Source organism: Strix uralensis, chromosome 2, assembly GCF_047716275.1.
Source record: "Strix uralensis isolate ZFMK-TIS-50842 chromosome 2, bStrUra1, whole genome shotgun sequence".
Classification (NCBI taxonomy): domain Eukaryota; kingdom Metazoa; phylum Chordata; class Aves; order Strigiformes; family Strigidae; genus Strix; species Strix uralensis.
In genome coordinates this window covers 90,955,184-90,968,576 of record NC_133973.1, presented here as the reverse complement: position 1 = coordinate 90,968,576, position 13,393 = coordinate 90,955,184, and the positions used below count along the sequence as shown (strand labels likewise).

The window sequence follows — 13,393 nt, the reverse complement described above, 5'->3', positions numbered from 1 at the left end:
CAGACTATTATTAAGCAACAGTAAGAGCCTTTTTTTCCCCTGGCAAACCAAAAAATTCTGTAATTATTTGAATTAGATCATAGTAAACTTAATGAGATAAGAAACTGGCTTAACTTGACAGAAACCACCTAGCACTCTTGGTCCTAGATAGCATTAAGTTGTCATTTCTTCAGTGACATTTTAACTTCCCACAGAAAGAAGCAGCAAGATTTCCTTTGAAAAACATAAGGTAATGAAATTCCCTCCTTGTCAAACTTCCTTTCAGCATGAAATCCTAAAAGGAAGATAACAGTTACTTCCTTTCAAAAAGGTCATTAATCTGCTCTACAGTCAGCTGTGTTAAACAGAAATACAAGGGGAAAAAAATGCTGCATTTTTAAGGAATTCGCAAGAGGTATGGTCCTTGGACCATTGCTCTTTAGATCACTTTTTGAGTTCTGCAGTTCTGGAGATTTTGGAAAAATTGTATTTGTCTCTACAGGGAAATAAACAGGCCTGGAGTAAGGACTATGGATGAATAGAATAAACTGGTTTTTGTATTTACGTTCTAAAACCAAGACCTTTCTAGAGAGAAGCAATTCATTTGCATTATAGTTAAGAGTTTCAAATCCAAACTTGCATTACTAGTGGTTGAAAATATATGTGATATGCTATGATTCACTGAAGATATTTTTCTAACTACACCTTCATATGTTTTCAACTTTTTTGCTGCCATTTCAGAGATTGATATGGGCTGATCTGATACTTTAGCTACTTAACTACAGCAATGTTTTCTTTTTTTTTTTTTTTTTTAAATTGTTGTTATGTTAGTGCTTTAGCATTTGTATATAGTACCTAGAATTACAAGGAAGTACCTTGGGGGCATAGATTTCATGTTACTCTCTGGCTCTTCAAAGACATTAGGGCTTGCATCAGGAGTAACTGAGATGTACGGTGCAGGTACTGAAGTTGAGCGCAGATACCTCATCTCATCCTGGAAGAGGTTGTCATCCTGGTACCCAACAAAATTTTCATGATGATGCCTGCATCAAATTAAGATTTTAAAATTAGGATTAAGGATTACAAGTTCCTGAAACACACACATGCACAAAAGTTCTTTGCCAATACATTTCGCCAGCTGATGCTATTCATTTACTCCTCACCTAATGCATTTAAGCTGGTTGTGGCTTACAAGTGTTCGTGGAAAATATAATGGCATTTTCAACAAACAGGGAGTGGAGATCACCCTTTGCTATCTTCTAGGATTTCCATTAGATATTTCCGTTATGTATTTTAGGCTCATGTCTATCCATCATAAACATGAGACACTACAGTGAAATCTACTTAGAAATACCAAGTAAGGACAAGTCTTCTGGTTTCCTTCTTACTATTTTTAGTTGTGAAGAGACAAAAGTAGCACATGTCTGCTACTAACACGGTAAATTAAACCCTTCAGGAAATTCTAAATTCTCTGGAGAGAAACTAAACTACTGTTAAAAAGTACTTAGCATCCAAAAGCTACTCAGGGTGTATTTGACCCCTGGAGCAAATACAGTCTAAGAAATCAAACAAGATTATGGAAACAAGAGAGAAAGAAGAACAAAGATAATAAAGAATTAGGAAAATATGTATTTTTCTATGTAAGTTTCAGTTTAGTTCATACACACATTTTTATTCAACACCATAAATAGAAGAGTATTAAAATCAACATTCATAAAATTCCTTTAATTACCTTGCTAAAGTCTGTAGATAAAGACATGGCATTTTAATAGGAAAGTCTTCAGAAATTCCTTCTTTGACACTGGGAAGTTGAGATTGGAATGCTTTTGCAGGGTGATAGCAGAGGATACTGGGCTCAGCAGCACTACTCAGTGACAGTAAATACAGTGCATTGGCTTTAATCACTTGATGAGCTTCCATAGTTGGCAAGGCACGAGGAGTCTTAACTTGCATTGGTTTTCTCCTAGATTGTTTAATCTAGAGAAATTTAAAAAGGGTATATTTAAATTATACTTCATCACAGGAAAAGCTGACAATGTCACTTAAACTAAAGTTGCTTGATTCTTCCTGTTACAAAATGCTTTCTATTACAAAATGGCACTTCTATTAATTTCATAACATTGCAAACTTTTAATAAACAGCTGAAAGTTTTTATGTTTGCCTAAGGATGAATTTTGTGTGCAAAAAGTTTCAAAAATAAAGTTGAATTAGCATTGCTCTTCTTATCTTAAAGTATGTTGAGGTTTTAAGCAAGAATTTGAAATTGGTCATGGAAGACCAACATAAGAACATCACCTTTGGTACTATTCCCATTAAAAATTGCTCTAGTTTGCCCAGTGTTTGGCATCTGTATCCAATGATCTGGATGATTAAGATCATTAAAGAAACTATAAACATATAAAGTTAAATAAAGAACATATTTCAGCAGGCAAATAAAACAGAATTCAAAGTTAAATAAACTGACACACACTTCTAAAAAATTAGGTATTACATCCTATGCTGCAGTTGTATTGGGGTAAAAAAATAAAATTACTTCACGAATTTGAAAACACTACCCTCTGAAGGGAAGAAATCTTGTCAGAAGTAATCAGCAAAGTTTCTATCTTAATATTTTAAACCTATCAATGACATAAGTGGATATTCCAAAACCTTTCAGAATTCTGAAATTCCAAATTTTTTAAACTGGGTCTACTTTATGTTCAAGTTGTGAACACAGTACTATTAAGCAGATAGACTGCTAAGCATACGAGAAACAGATGAAAATACCTTCTCTCTTGCTGCTGCCTGCTTTTCACGGAGATATTTTTCTCTGCATCGATCACAAACCAAATACCAAGTGCTTCCTCCAATACCACCATCGCCACAGTTACCAGCCCATCCTCCACAAAAGTGCCCAATGCTATTATAACCTTGGCCACCTGCGTAACGGCCACAACCTGCATCAGGGAAAAACATGAAAAAAAGTTATTTCAAAAGAAAGATTATTATTATATTATTTATTACTGTAAAAGAGGGATGGAGGGGGAAGGAAGACACTTGTCTTTTCCTGGCCTAATTTTCTCTTTTTCTGTATCTCTGAACTGATTAAAAAACAAGGTGCATGTCCATGTATTCCAGCAGTATCCAAAGAATCCAGATGCACTGTAGTTTTCAAGTTTTTATTATGAACTCGTCCAAAGCATCAACAGCTATTCATACAGTTAAGTGATGGTGAGGTCAGCATTATGTGTTAGCCAACATTATCTATAATTTAACAAACATAAAAAACCACCCCCTCTCTAACAAAGCTTAAAAGGGAATGAAGTACATTCCTTTGCTGATTACTGTTTTTCAGAAAGATTCAGGGCATTGATAATTTCTGCGTAATAAGGCTCCTGAATTTTGCTTTAACTTTTCATACAGTACTAAAATGAGCGCATACAACATCAGCCTGAATTTACTGGCAAAATAATTAGTTATGTTTACAATCTAGAAAACACAGAAATCATTTTGTCTCTAACAAGGCTACTTATTACCAGCTACATTGTAGCTAATCCCTTCTGTTAGTGATCCCATTTCTAAAGAAAACACAACTTACGTATCTTTTGAATTCAGTTGACTAGCTAAGATAATGCCTAGCTAGCACTGATTTACCTAATTTTCCTAAAACTAAACAAACCCCTGAAAAAAATTCAGGGACCCACATGAAGAGACAAAATAACAGACTCGGGTTGTATTTTACAATACAAATTGTCTAGAGACTCTAACTGGAATTTTTTATTAAATTTAAACCAAAAAAATTAAGTCACTGATTCCCAGTGCTGACACAGTAGATAAAGAAAAGTTTTCTACTGTTCACAGCAGAATAATAATAGAAAACTTCTGGCAACACAGAAACCTTAATTAATCAATCTCATATTTTTAATTTTACTTCCAATTTTCTCAGCATAGTTTCAAGTCCTAAAGGGTAACAAATGGCATGTTTCTGGAGAGCTACTGTAAAGCCAGCTCATTGTTTTGGCCTTGTTTTAAACAACCTTCTCCAGCATCTTTAAAAGCTCAAATTCATAATTACTTAAAATTACTTATACAAGCACGTAAATAATTTATGTGTGTCTAAGCTTTGATTTAGCTTATATACCAAACTGTGTTAAAATGTTAGATAAGACAGCCTGACGTATTTTCCTAACAGTAACTAATACCAGAATGTGCGTGTGCAATATATTTTACAGATGGACACAGGAATTAAAAAATATGTAATCTTACCTGGATGAGCTTGTCTCATGTGGTAAGTCACCGGATATGGATGGGATTCTCCACACAACTCACAGATGGTGTCTTTTTCAGGTCCTCCCACTGCAAGCTGAGCCATCTCGCCAAAAAGATTTCCCCTTGGCCTAGTCTCAACCTTTTCTTTTTTCTTCTTCTCTTTTTTGGTTTTCTTGTTATCTTTGTCACTTTCCTTCTTCTTTAACACAGCACAAGAACCAGGACTTGGAAAAATCATGTTTTGGGAAGCTGCTTTAATAGTCGCTAAAGAAATATCTTCCCAGAAAGCTACCAAGTGCTGCAGCGTTAACGGAAGAGGAGACTTGGATTTCATCGTGTGATGACTGGATGTTTCAAAGGAGGTAGATTCAGTTTTTCCATCCTCACACTTTTCATGCAGAGGTGGTTCTTTTAACATTGAGAGGACTTTGTTTTTATTGATGCTACCCATTTTAGATATATCTGGTCCATGAGGTGAGATGTTGAACATGTTAAGAGCAGATGATATTTCCAATGAATGTCTATTTTTCAGCTTGGTTTCTTTTTCCTCTGCAGGTTGTTGAGTAAGACTGCTTCGTATTGGTGCATGCTCTTTGGACAGTTCTGGATTAAACTTCAAAAAAGATGAACAAGCCATAGCATCATGAACTATTCCCTCATGCCAAAGAAATGCAGCAAATACAGCTCTAGCACATTCCGCAACGGAAGGTGACATTGCTTGCTTGGCAGGCTCTACAGGCTTGGAGCCATCTCCTTTGAAAAGAAAGCTGGATTTTTCCTTTTTGGGTCTTGTGTGCCTACCAGCACATTTACGGCTCACTTTTGGAGATGCTCTCATGTCTTGCTCGTCTTTCAGTGGTGCTTTTCCTATGCTGAAATGAACTTTATTAGAACCATCGTCCAGACTTCTGAATTCTGTGTTGTCTTCACAGGTGCTATCTGTAATGCTGTTAGTCTTTAAAGTACTTGAAGTACATACTTCAACAACCTCACTGTGAAGATTTTCTTGTACGACATGAGGGGAAGGAGCTCTATTTTCAGTTTCTGTAACAGGTTTTCCATCTTTTGCAATAATTTTTGGTTTGGGTGAAGTGGACCTCCCCCTTAAAGGTTCTGTTAGAGGTACTTTCTTTTTGCGAAGGGTGTCTGGATCTAATGTGTAAGAATCTGATTTGGATCGTTCTCGAGGAGGATCAAGCTTTGTTTTTACAGGGGATGAAGCTTTCTGAGGTAGAGTTTTGTCATGGGGTGATGAGGATCGTGGAGAACTAGCACCAGATCTAACAGCTGTAAGTGTCTTTGTCTTTGGAGAAGATGACCGGGTTCCTGGCCCTGGAGATTCAGCTCTCAGACCAGTAGTTGTTCTTCCATCGTTTTTTAGTGTTTGCAAAGTGTTATGATTTGGAGACAAAGACCTGCTGTGAGAGTCTGACCGCAATTTAGCAGCATCTGATTTCAGCATAAGAGACTCACTGGCAGATAAGCCTTCTGTATTCCTGGGTTTCTTCTGGTCAGCAGCAGCTCTGTTCATTCGCACATCAAGCTTGGGTGACCTGCAGTCAGCTCTGTGTTTTGACATGTCTGATTTTCCTGCTGGAGAAATCGGTCTAGCAGCTCCTGTGAAATTCATTCGGTCACCTGTTTAGTATATTTTATAATTAAATTATTACGTTTTGGCAGTGATACCTTTAATAATACAAAACAAGGATTAAAGATTTGAACACAAGATAAAATCCAAACACATGCTTCTGTTCACATCAAAATGAAAGGAAAGGGAATTTTTTTCCCCCTAAAATATTTCCAATACATTTCTTCTCCCAAATATAGATACAAACAAGCGTTAGGAAATATTTACAGAGAAAACGCTACTATGAGGGTATCAAAAGGCACAGTTACTATTTCCACAAAACACTAGTAAAGGAAGAACAGTTTACACCCTTACGTAAAATGCCAGGAGTTAACTAAGTTTACCACAGTTGCCACAGAAACTAAGGATTATTTATTTACTATCTCTCTGTGTGTCAGCCTGACTGCAACAAGAGACTTGCAGAAAGATCAAATGTATTACCAGATTTATTTTCTTTAATGTTCAAAAGTCAGGAAACATATGAAGTAAATACAGCTATAAGGTAAATTGGGTAAGAGGCTTACAAACACGTTTAAAATGATACACAATGATTATCTGAGGTATCCACCTTTTTAAGACCACATACTATCAATATTCTGCTACTAGAACACAACCTAGAAAAAACCCCACACTTTTTTCAAACACTAAGCTAAACCATCAACTCTGGTCTATGATGTCCTTTTATTTTGACACAGTAATTTATTATTCCTATGCACATTGACTTCGTATGTGTATTAATCCACAGAATTATAAGAACTATAGGCAGCTTAATACAAATAGCTGCAAAACAAGTATATGCAAATAAGTATATTAAGCAATCTGCTTCTAATAATTCTGTGAACATGCTCAGTCCCTCTTGCAGAATTGTGTTTTGAAAATTAAGACAAGCAGTGTTGAAGTTACTGGCAAGCAATGCGCAATCGTGAATTAAATATAACTGTATAACCACAAAATATTACACTGCAAAGTCTTGAATGCAGTTAAAGTCATTCTGATTTGAATGGGTTTTCATTAGTTAAATGTAAGTTTCTCTTGTAAGACTTGTAGAATTAGGTCACAGTACTTTGGATTATTTTACTTTTTTAGACACCAGAAGGTTATTTCCACTGGTCTGGGTACTTTTTTGGGGAAACAACTATTTGTCAAAGAAAGAGTTTCAATTAATCAAAGAATATCTGCAAATTTGGACCTTGATTTCTAATGGGAACAGAGAGGATAGGCAGTTATCTTTTATCTAGTACCTTCAGCATTTGTTTAGAAAGTGTGAAATCTGTGTTTATCTCCTTCTGCATCATGGGATCTGAAGCAGTTCCCAACCATTAAGCCTTATCCCTATGCTAGAAAATATACAGAAGCACAGAGTGACCTCAGGTTTTCCTTTTACTGTCACCTCTCACAATACAAAAACAAATGTATTTTTTTGAGCAAAGTCTAGCAACCCAGATGTTTCCTCAAGTTACGAAACAATTCTTATTATTTTGCTACCTCCATATTTAAGGAGCTTATAATAAAAGCAACAGGAAAAAGTGAAGGATACCTATATTAGAATATTTAATAACCCTGAAGGTTAGGGTACTCTCCTGGCTTCCCAAGATGTGGGACATGATAGGACCTCATGCTTCTTCAGGCACAGAAGAAATATTCTGTCTATATTCAGGAACAATATGCTAAATGTAAACAGTAGAATATAAGGAGAACTTCTCAAATGTCATCATAATCAATTTTTAGAGTCCAATCTGTCTTTATTATTTTTTTCTTATGAGTTCTATAATTTGGGGGGAGGGGGGTGGAGGGGGGGTGGGTGAGGAGGGTAGGGGAAGGGGGAAGAGGAAGGGACGAAACAGCATGGTACAGCATGGTTTATAAAATGATTGTTCTTGGTAAAAGAAGAAAAATAAAAAGTTTCTTAAGTATCAGTCCAAGCATTTTGTTCATGCCAGCTCAGTTATTCACCAGTTCTACTGATAAGGTATTTTGATATGTCTACTTTGTGATATATGAATTCAGAAATGTAATTTATAATTATTTTATACACACTTTTCCCAAAAACCAAACAAATAATAAGAATAATTTAAGGTTTGTCAGATGAGACAATACTCTAGATAGAACCTTTTACAGAATTCCTCATAAAGGAAAAGGATTCCTTTTCTTAGAGGACATAAAATACCATAAACCATTCAGCAATGTATCACATTTAAAGTATATGTATGACTACTGAATATCAAGCAAGAAAACATTCTAGAACAAAATTGCTTATGAAAGGCATAGCTTAACAGTAGTTTTCAGCAATAAAAAATGTTTTATGATTTTAAAAGCAAAGGCTTGGATTTGCACATATACAACAGGTAAATAATCCTAATTAGCATTCTAGACTATCAGCACAAAGAAAAATCCCCCAAGTGAAAAACTGCATAATCATGTAGCCAACTGCTTTATCTGTAAACAAAAAACAATAAAACCCCCCATATTTTTCCCCTTTCTTCTTCCATATTTCATTTGCCTATTGTTTGAAAACAGGTGTTATTAGATTAGATTAACAGTCACCTTTCTGTTTACAAAGCAGTAAGAGATAGCTAGATCACATATCACAAAGTTGCTGCAACTCAGGGAGGCAACACTGAATAGTTATATCAAATAAGTTCCCAACAAATACCAAACTTGAACATTTACTTTTGAAACAGTATTTTACTAAGCGAATGAAATGAAAATGAATGGAAGGAGAAAAAAACCCCAACATTTTGAAGGTAAAATCTGAATAACCTTGCTACGTTGGCATGCATACCCACCCTTCAGTTTGTGAGAGAGAGATGAAATAGCAGAGGCAGGCCCAGCTACATCACTAGTTTTGTAAATACGCTCACGAGAAGCAAGGCAGCAGGATGGAGTTTCTACAGTGGAAAACAGTTGCACAGAAGCAGCACAGATTCAATGGAAAAAGCAGTAAAGATAAAAACAAGCATTTCAAATGATATGCATCTCCTTCGTTAAGTATTCTGAATTGACTTGAGACTCCTACATTAGTTTTAAATGAGAAACAGTTACTTCAAAATGTTTTCCTTGATCTAAACTTTAGAATCTTCTGTGATTTCAGCATTAGTTTCTAGGATGTACATCTAAGAATGTAGTATGTACAAGATGAGCCAATGAGATTTATAGTTCATTATAAAACCCAGCAGTAGCTAGTTTTGAACTGAACTCTGGTTTGAAATGTGAATTTTTATTCTGTAAATTCAGACATTAATTATTTAAAACTGCAATATGGCCTTCTAGAAGACTAATTCTCACTTTCTTTGGAGAAAATTAGAGACCATCTAGATGTTTGTGTTGGAAAGTCTCACTAATCACTGGAAAGAATGAAGAAAAATATATTAAACCCATCCAAACTACCTGTTTTCAAATCTGAATGCACTCAATAATGTAATGTTTTGAAAAACTTCACATACATAATGTGAACTGTAGTTTATCAACAGAAACATAACTAGCAACAGAAGAGTTTCTATCAAAAAATATAAACATGAAAACAAGTTTGTATCAACCCTTAAAATGATTTAGCCTTAAGAAAAAAACAAAGTTAAATTCTGATGTAATCCAAGATCATTTCAGTAGAGAGTCTACTGACAACAAATCTGTTAGAGGTACGGCTCCAAATGAAACTTGGAATGAGATAACATCAGGGACTTTTAGTTTCAATTCTATCATTTTACTTTCCTATAATGTCATTACTACTTCTAATTTCAATTCCTATTTCTTCCTTTAGAAAAAAGTAAGTCAAATTCCTACTGCATTAATAAAGAGAATTTGTATGTTAGAAGATACTCTGTTTTAGAGAGACCCTTCTGTACATATGGAATAAGGCAAATGTTTTGAAAGTGATTTCAATTCCTGCACTGTTTAAGACATCTTTTTGTCTGGTACTACATTTCCTAAGTTGTATATATAAATATACTAAACCCTCTATCTTATGAAGTGAACTATAGTTCTATAGACTCTACAATGAGAAGGTGTTCACACATTTGAAATAAGAATTTAATGCTTTAAAACCATAAAATAATCTGTATTTTCACAATCCAGTATTAGCATAGATTTATGAACAGTATTACCTACTTTGATTGCCACAAATGATTTGGAGTGATCCAATACTAACTATATAGCTTCTGAGTAACAGGATGTCATTCCACCAATTTAAAAGGTAAAATGCAAAAAACCACATTAGGAGCACACAGCACAAAGTAGGAGTAAAAGCAATCCTAAAAATATCAATCTGATACACCGGCATTCCATTCTATGAATAACTAAATGGAAATCTTTACTAAATCCGCTTTCATGAATGCACATTCACATTTCATTCTTTCATTCTATATCTGAGAATACTCACATTTTATAATGTTGTAATCTAGTTTACGTTGAAAAAGGTACTACTACTCAATCATTTCAAGGGGACTGTGGGCTGAAGAGAATAAGTCTCCCACATAATCTCCTTGCTGCCTCAGCAAACAGTGTATGTCTATCCAGGATAACTGGTCAGCCACAGGGACCAGCTTTTTGGTCAGGACTCCTTCTTTCTGAATCACCCTCAAAGACTACAAAGACTTGAAATACAAGGTAGGCAAGGTCTGCCTCATGTCACGTTCGAATGTGACAGTGTATCTTTAGTCAAACTCTTTCATTCAACATGGAAATAGCTCCAGCTTGAAAAGCTACACAATATGGAGACCTAAGAGACAGTTCACTTCCTACAGCAGGATGCAGTCTTCTAACAGCCATGCCTACTTCCTCTGAGGAAATGCTGGTAAACCAATCCGGGAGGCATGACATACCACCAACTGGTCCATGTTAGTCTTTTTTTAAACAAACTCTAAAAAAACTTGGTAAATGTCTCTGGAGAGTGGAGATAAGTTAAAAGTTTCTTTCAAAATGCCACTGCTTTTCTTCATGACAATGAAAGAAAGCACTGACCTGCTTTTGCCCTTTTGCCTAAGCAATGGATGCCTCTTCAAAAAGAATGCTGAATTTCCTCAAGCACTGTATCTTTTTTCACATCCTGAAAATGCCATAGTGACAGCTGGACAAGGACACTTTTTTTTCATGAGTAAGAGAATATACTGAAGTCAACAAACATTTGAATATAAAACATTAAAAAGGGAGAAAAGTATTAGGTACTATTATAGCAGGAGAATGAGTGAGTGAATGAAAGCAAAAGCCGAAATGTAGTGTCGTTAGAAAAATATTAGCCATGTTCTTCACCCAAAGGTAGGGTTTGGAGCACCAACACTTGAGCCACTTATATTTATTAATTGAAAGAAGCATTCCTGTGCTAGAAGGTAGATAAAAATGATTCTATAATTTTATGATTTGTAACTAAGATTTCTGAAGATGTGATAAGCCAAATTTATTTCTAAAATAAAGTTTGACAGAATTTGTGCTTTCCTCCAAACTTTACCATACCAGTCCCTCAGGGATGGTTTTGGATTGACCTGGACAAATATACCTTTAATCTTTTGACATACATATCTTTGATCATCAAATCTGTAAAGCCTAGGGTATGAAACCGTTTAACTTCTCAGCTCAAATTTTCAGGAATGATGCTTTTGGCAATATGCAGCATCTGAAAAAAAACAGTTCAACCAATACTGTTTGGCTGCTTCACATGACAATTAAGTAATTTCAGCACAATACTGAAGAGATCAGTGTGCTTGGTTGAGAATATTCTCTCCATTTTCCTGAAACACTGCTGAGAAGGGTTATGTGCTCCAAATGTGTACTGATGTTTTGTGCCTCCTCTACAGTTTAGGAGATGCAGATATAAGCACTGCAGGCAAAGCCAGTGGTTCTAAATACTCTGTAACTAGCACCTAGAAAGGAAAGGAACAAAACCAAAAAGAAAGTGGTAGCGCAAGATTAAAGGGATGTACCAAGGAACCCCTGACAGGAACGGTAGAAGCTGATCACATATTGTGGGACCACATGCTGGACTGAAGCTCTGCAGCATGGACTCACAAGGAAGCAGCTTGACAGGACACTATGAACATACTGAACAGCAGCTCAGCACTGCAGTTTCTGCCTGGACTGAGATGAGTCAGTAAGCAGTAGCTGTGCTGTGCAGCTGCTCAGTGAGCTGCCTGGGCTGCAGTGGAAGCAGGAGAATGTGACAGATGAGGCTAACAAGGGGGGTCCAAAGCCTCTTCAGCCTATAAATCCATTCTTCATTTGCAATAGCAACTCAGATGTGAGGAAACATGGCATAAAGGTCTAATGCTGGTGACTGCAAGGTCTCACACTTCCCTCCCCAAGTTCAGAGTTCAACAGCCAATTGTGAAATTTTGGTAACTGATGCTGGATAGCATAGCAAGATCCCGTTTCCTTGACTTATCACACCTAAGGAGTTTTATGACCCAGCACACACTGCTGAAGGTTGAGAAACAAGATCTTCCTCCATCCTCTTAGGTTTCCACACTTCACCTATACTCAGAATTCAAGCAGAAATTTGATTCTTCTGTGCTCTTCAGAAAGTTCAGAGACAATTTAATCAAGCAAGTAGTAATAATCTTGCAGCTATGGGAGGTTGCAGTCCTGAGCAAATCTGTTACTGGTGATCTTACAAACATCTCAGAAGCAAGCATATGCAGGCTGAAGTAATTACAGATTGTTTTGCTGAAATAATCAAGGAAGCAACATACATAACTTGTGCGCTTTCTGTAAAAAACAGCCTTGCTAAGATTCCAAGATAATACTTGGAATTCCATGTAGGTTACGCCATCTCTTCTAGCTTTTTTGGACTTTTAGCTGTACAAAAGACTGACAAGGAATTAAAATACATGACAAGAGCATCTTAGCCTGTCCCCGTGAAAAAGAAAATGACATCACAGCTTTTTTCCCTTGTGACCACGTGTCAAAATTAGCAAAGGAATTAAGCAGGACAGAACAATCAGTCCTTCATAGAGTTCTAGCAAATAACACAAAACTGAGTAACACAGTTCCTCCTTCTTTTTATAATATCCCTTTTGTAACAAATTGTTTGACAAAACACACAGGACTCTTGTTAGTTTACCTACTTATGATGTGAAAAGAATAACAGAGACACTTCTCTTTTTCAAGCATGATATGCGAGGAAGTGGATGTCCAAAACTGTAGTATTTCCATAAAAAAATAACAAGACACTGTATTGGAAGATAAAAGGTTGTGACAAGCCCTTTCACTCTTCCTTAAATAAATCTGAAACCAGACCAAACCCCAAGCACAGAAACTATTAATCAGAAAAAACAGCTACCTACAAACTCTTCTAAAGAAAAACTACAATCTGTCACTGGCACAGAGTATGTTTTATAATCAGAGCAACATTTTTCTTGCTATTATAAAAATCTGAATTAGGGAAATAATTCTAGAGGACATTCAGCCTGATCCTAACTTTCCTCAGAATCATGCTTGCCAATAAAGTTTCTCCCCAGGAGGACAGATATCTGAGGAAGAACAGAAAATTTAAGTGGCAGACAAAACTATTTAGGCAGACTTTAAATCAAGACTGGTATTTAGTACATAACC

The 13,393-nt window shown here is 35.9% G+C and overlaps 1 protein-coding gene across 21 annotated transcripts in view; it reads right to left on the bottom strand.

The window, feature by feature from the left end:
- Positions 1 to 13,393, bottom strand: part of MYCBP2 (MYC binding protein 2) — a 204,765-nt gene that overhangs the window by 33,688 nt on the left and 157,684 nt on the right. For 14 of the 21 annotated variants that reach the window (XM_074859472.1, XM_074859470.1, XM_074859454.1 and 11 more), the window contains 5 exons: positions 8,641 to 8,742; positions 4,225 to 5,865; positions 2,746 to 2,915; positions 1,712 to 1,956; positions 855 to 1,022 (listed from right to left, as the gene is read on the bottom strand). In XM_074859472.1, coding sequence (XP_074715573.1) covers positions 855 to 1,022; positions 1,712 to 1,956; positions 2,746 to 2,915; positions 4,225 to 5,865; positions 8,641 to 8,742 — 2,326 coding nt within the window. The remainder of the gene's footprint in view (positions 1 to 854; positions 1,023 to 1,711; positions 1,957 to 2,745; positions 2,916 to 4,224; positions 5,866 to 8,640; positions 8,743 to 13,393) is intronic. The other 7 variants (XM_074859457.1, XM_074859463.1, XM_074859476.1 and 4 more) reach the window with 2 other exon arrangements.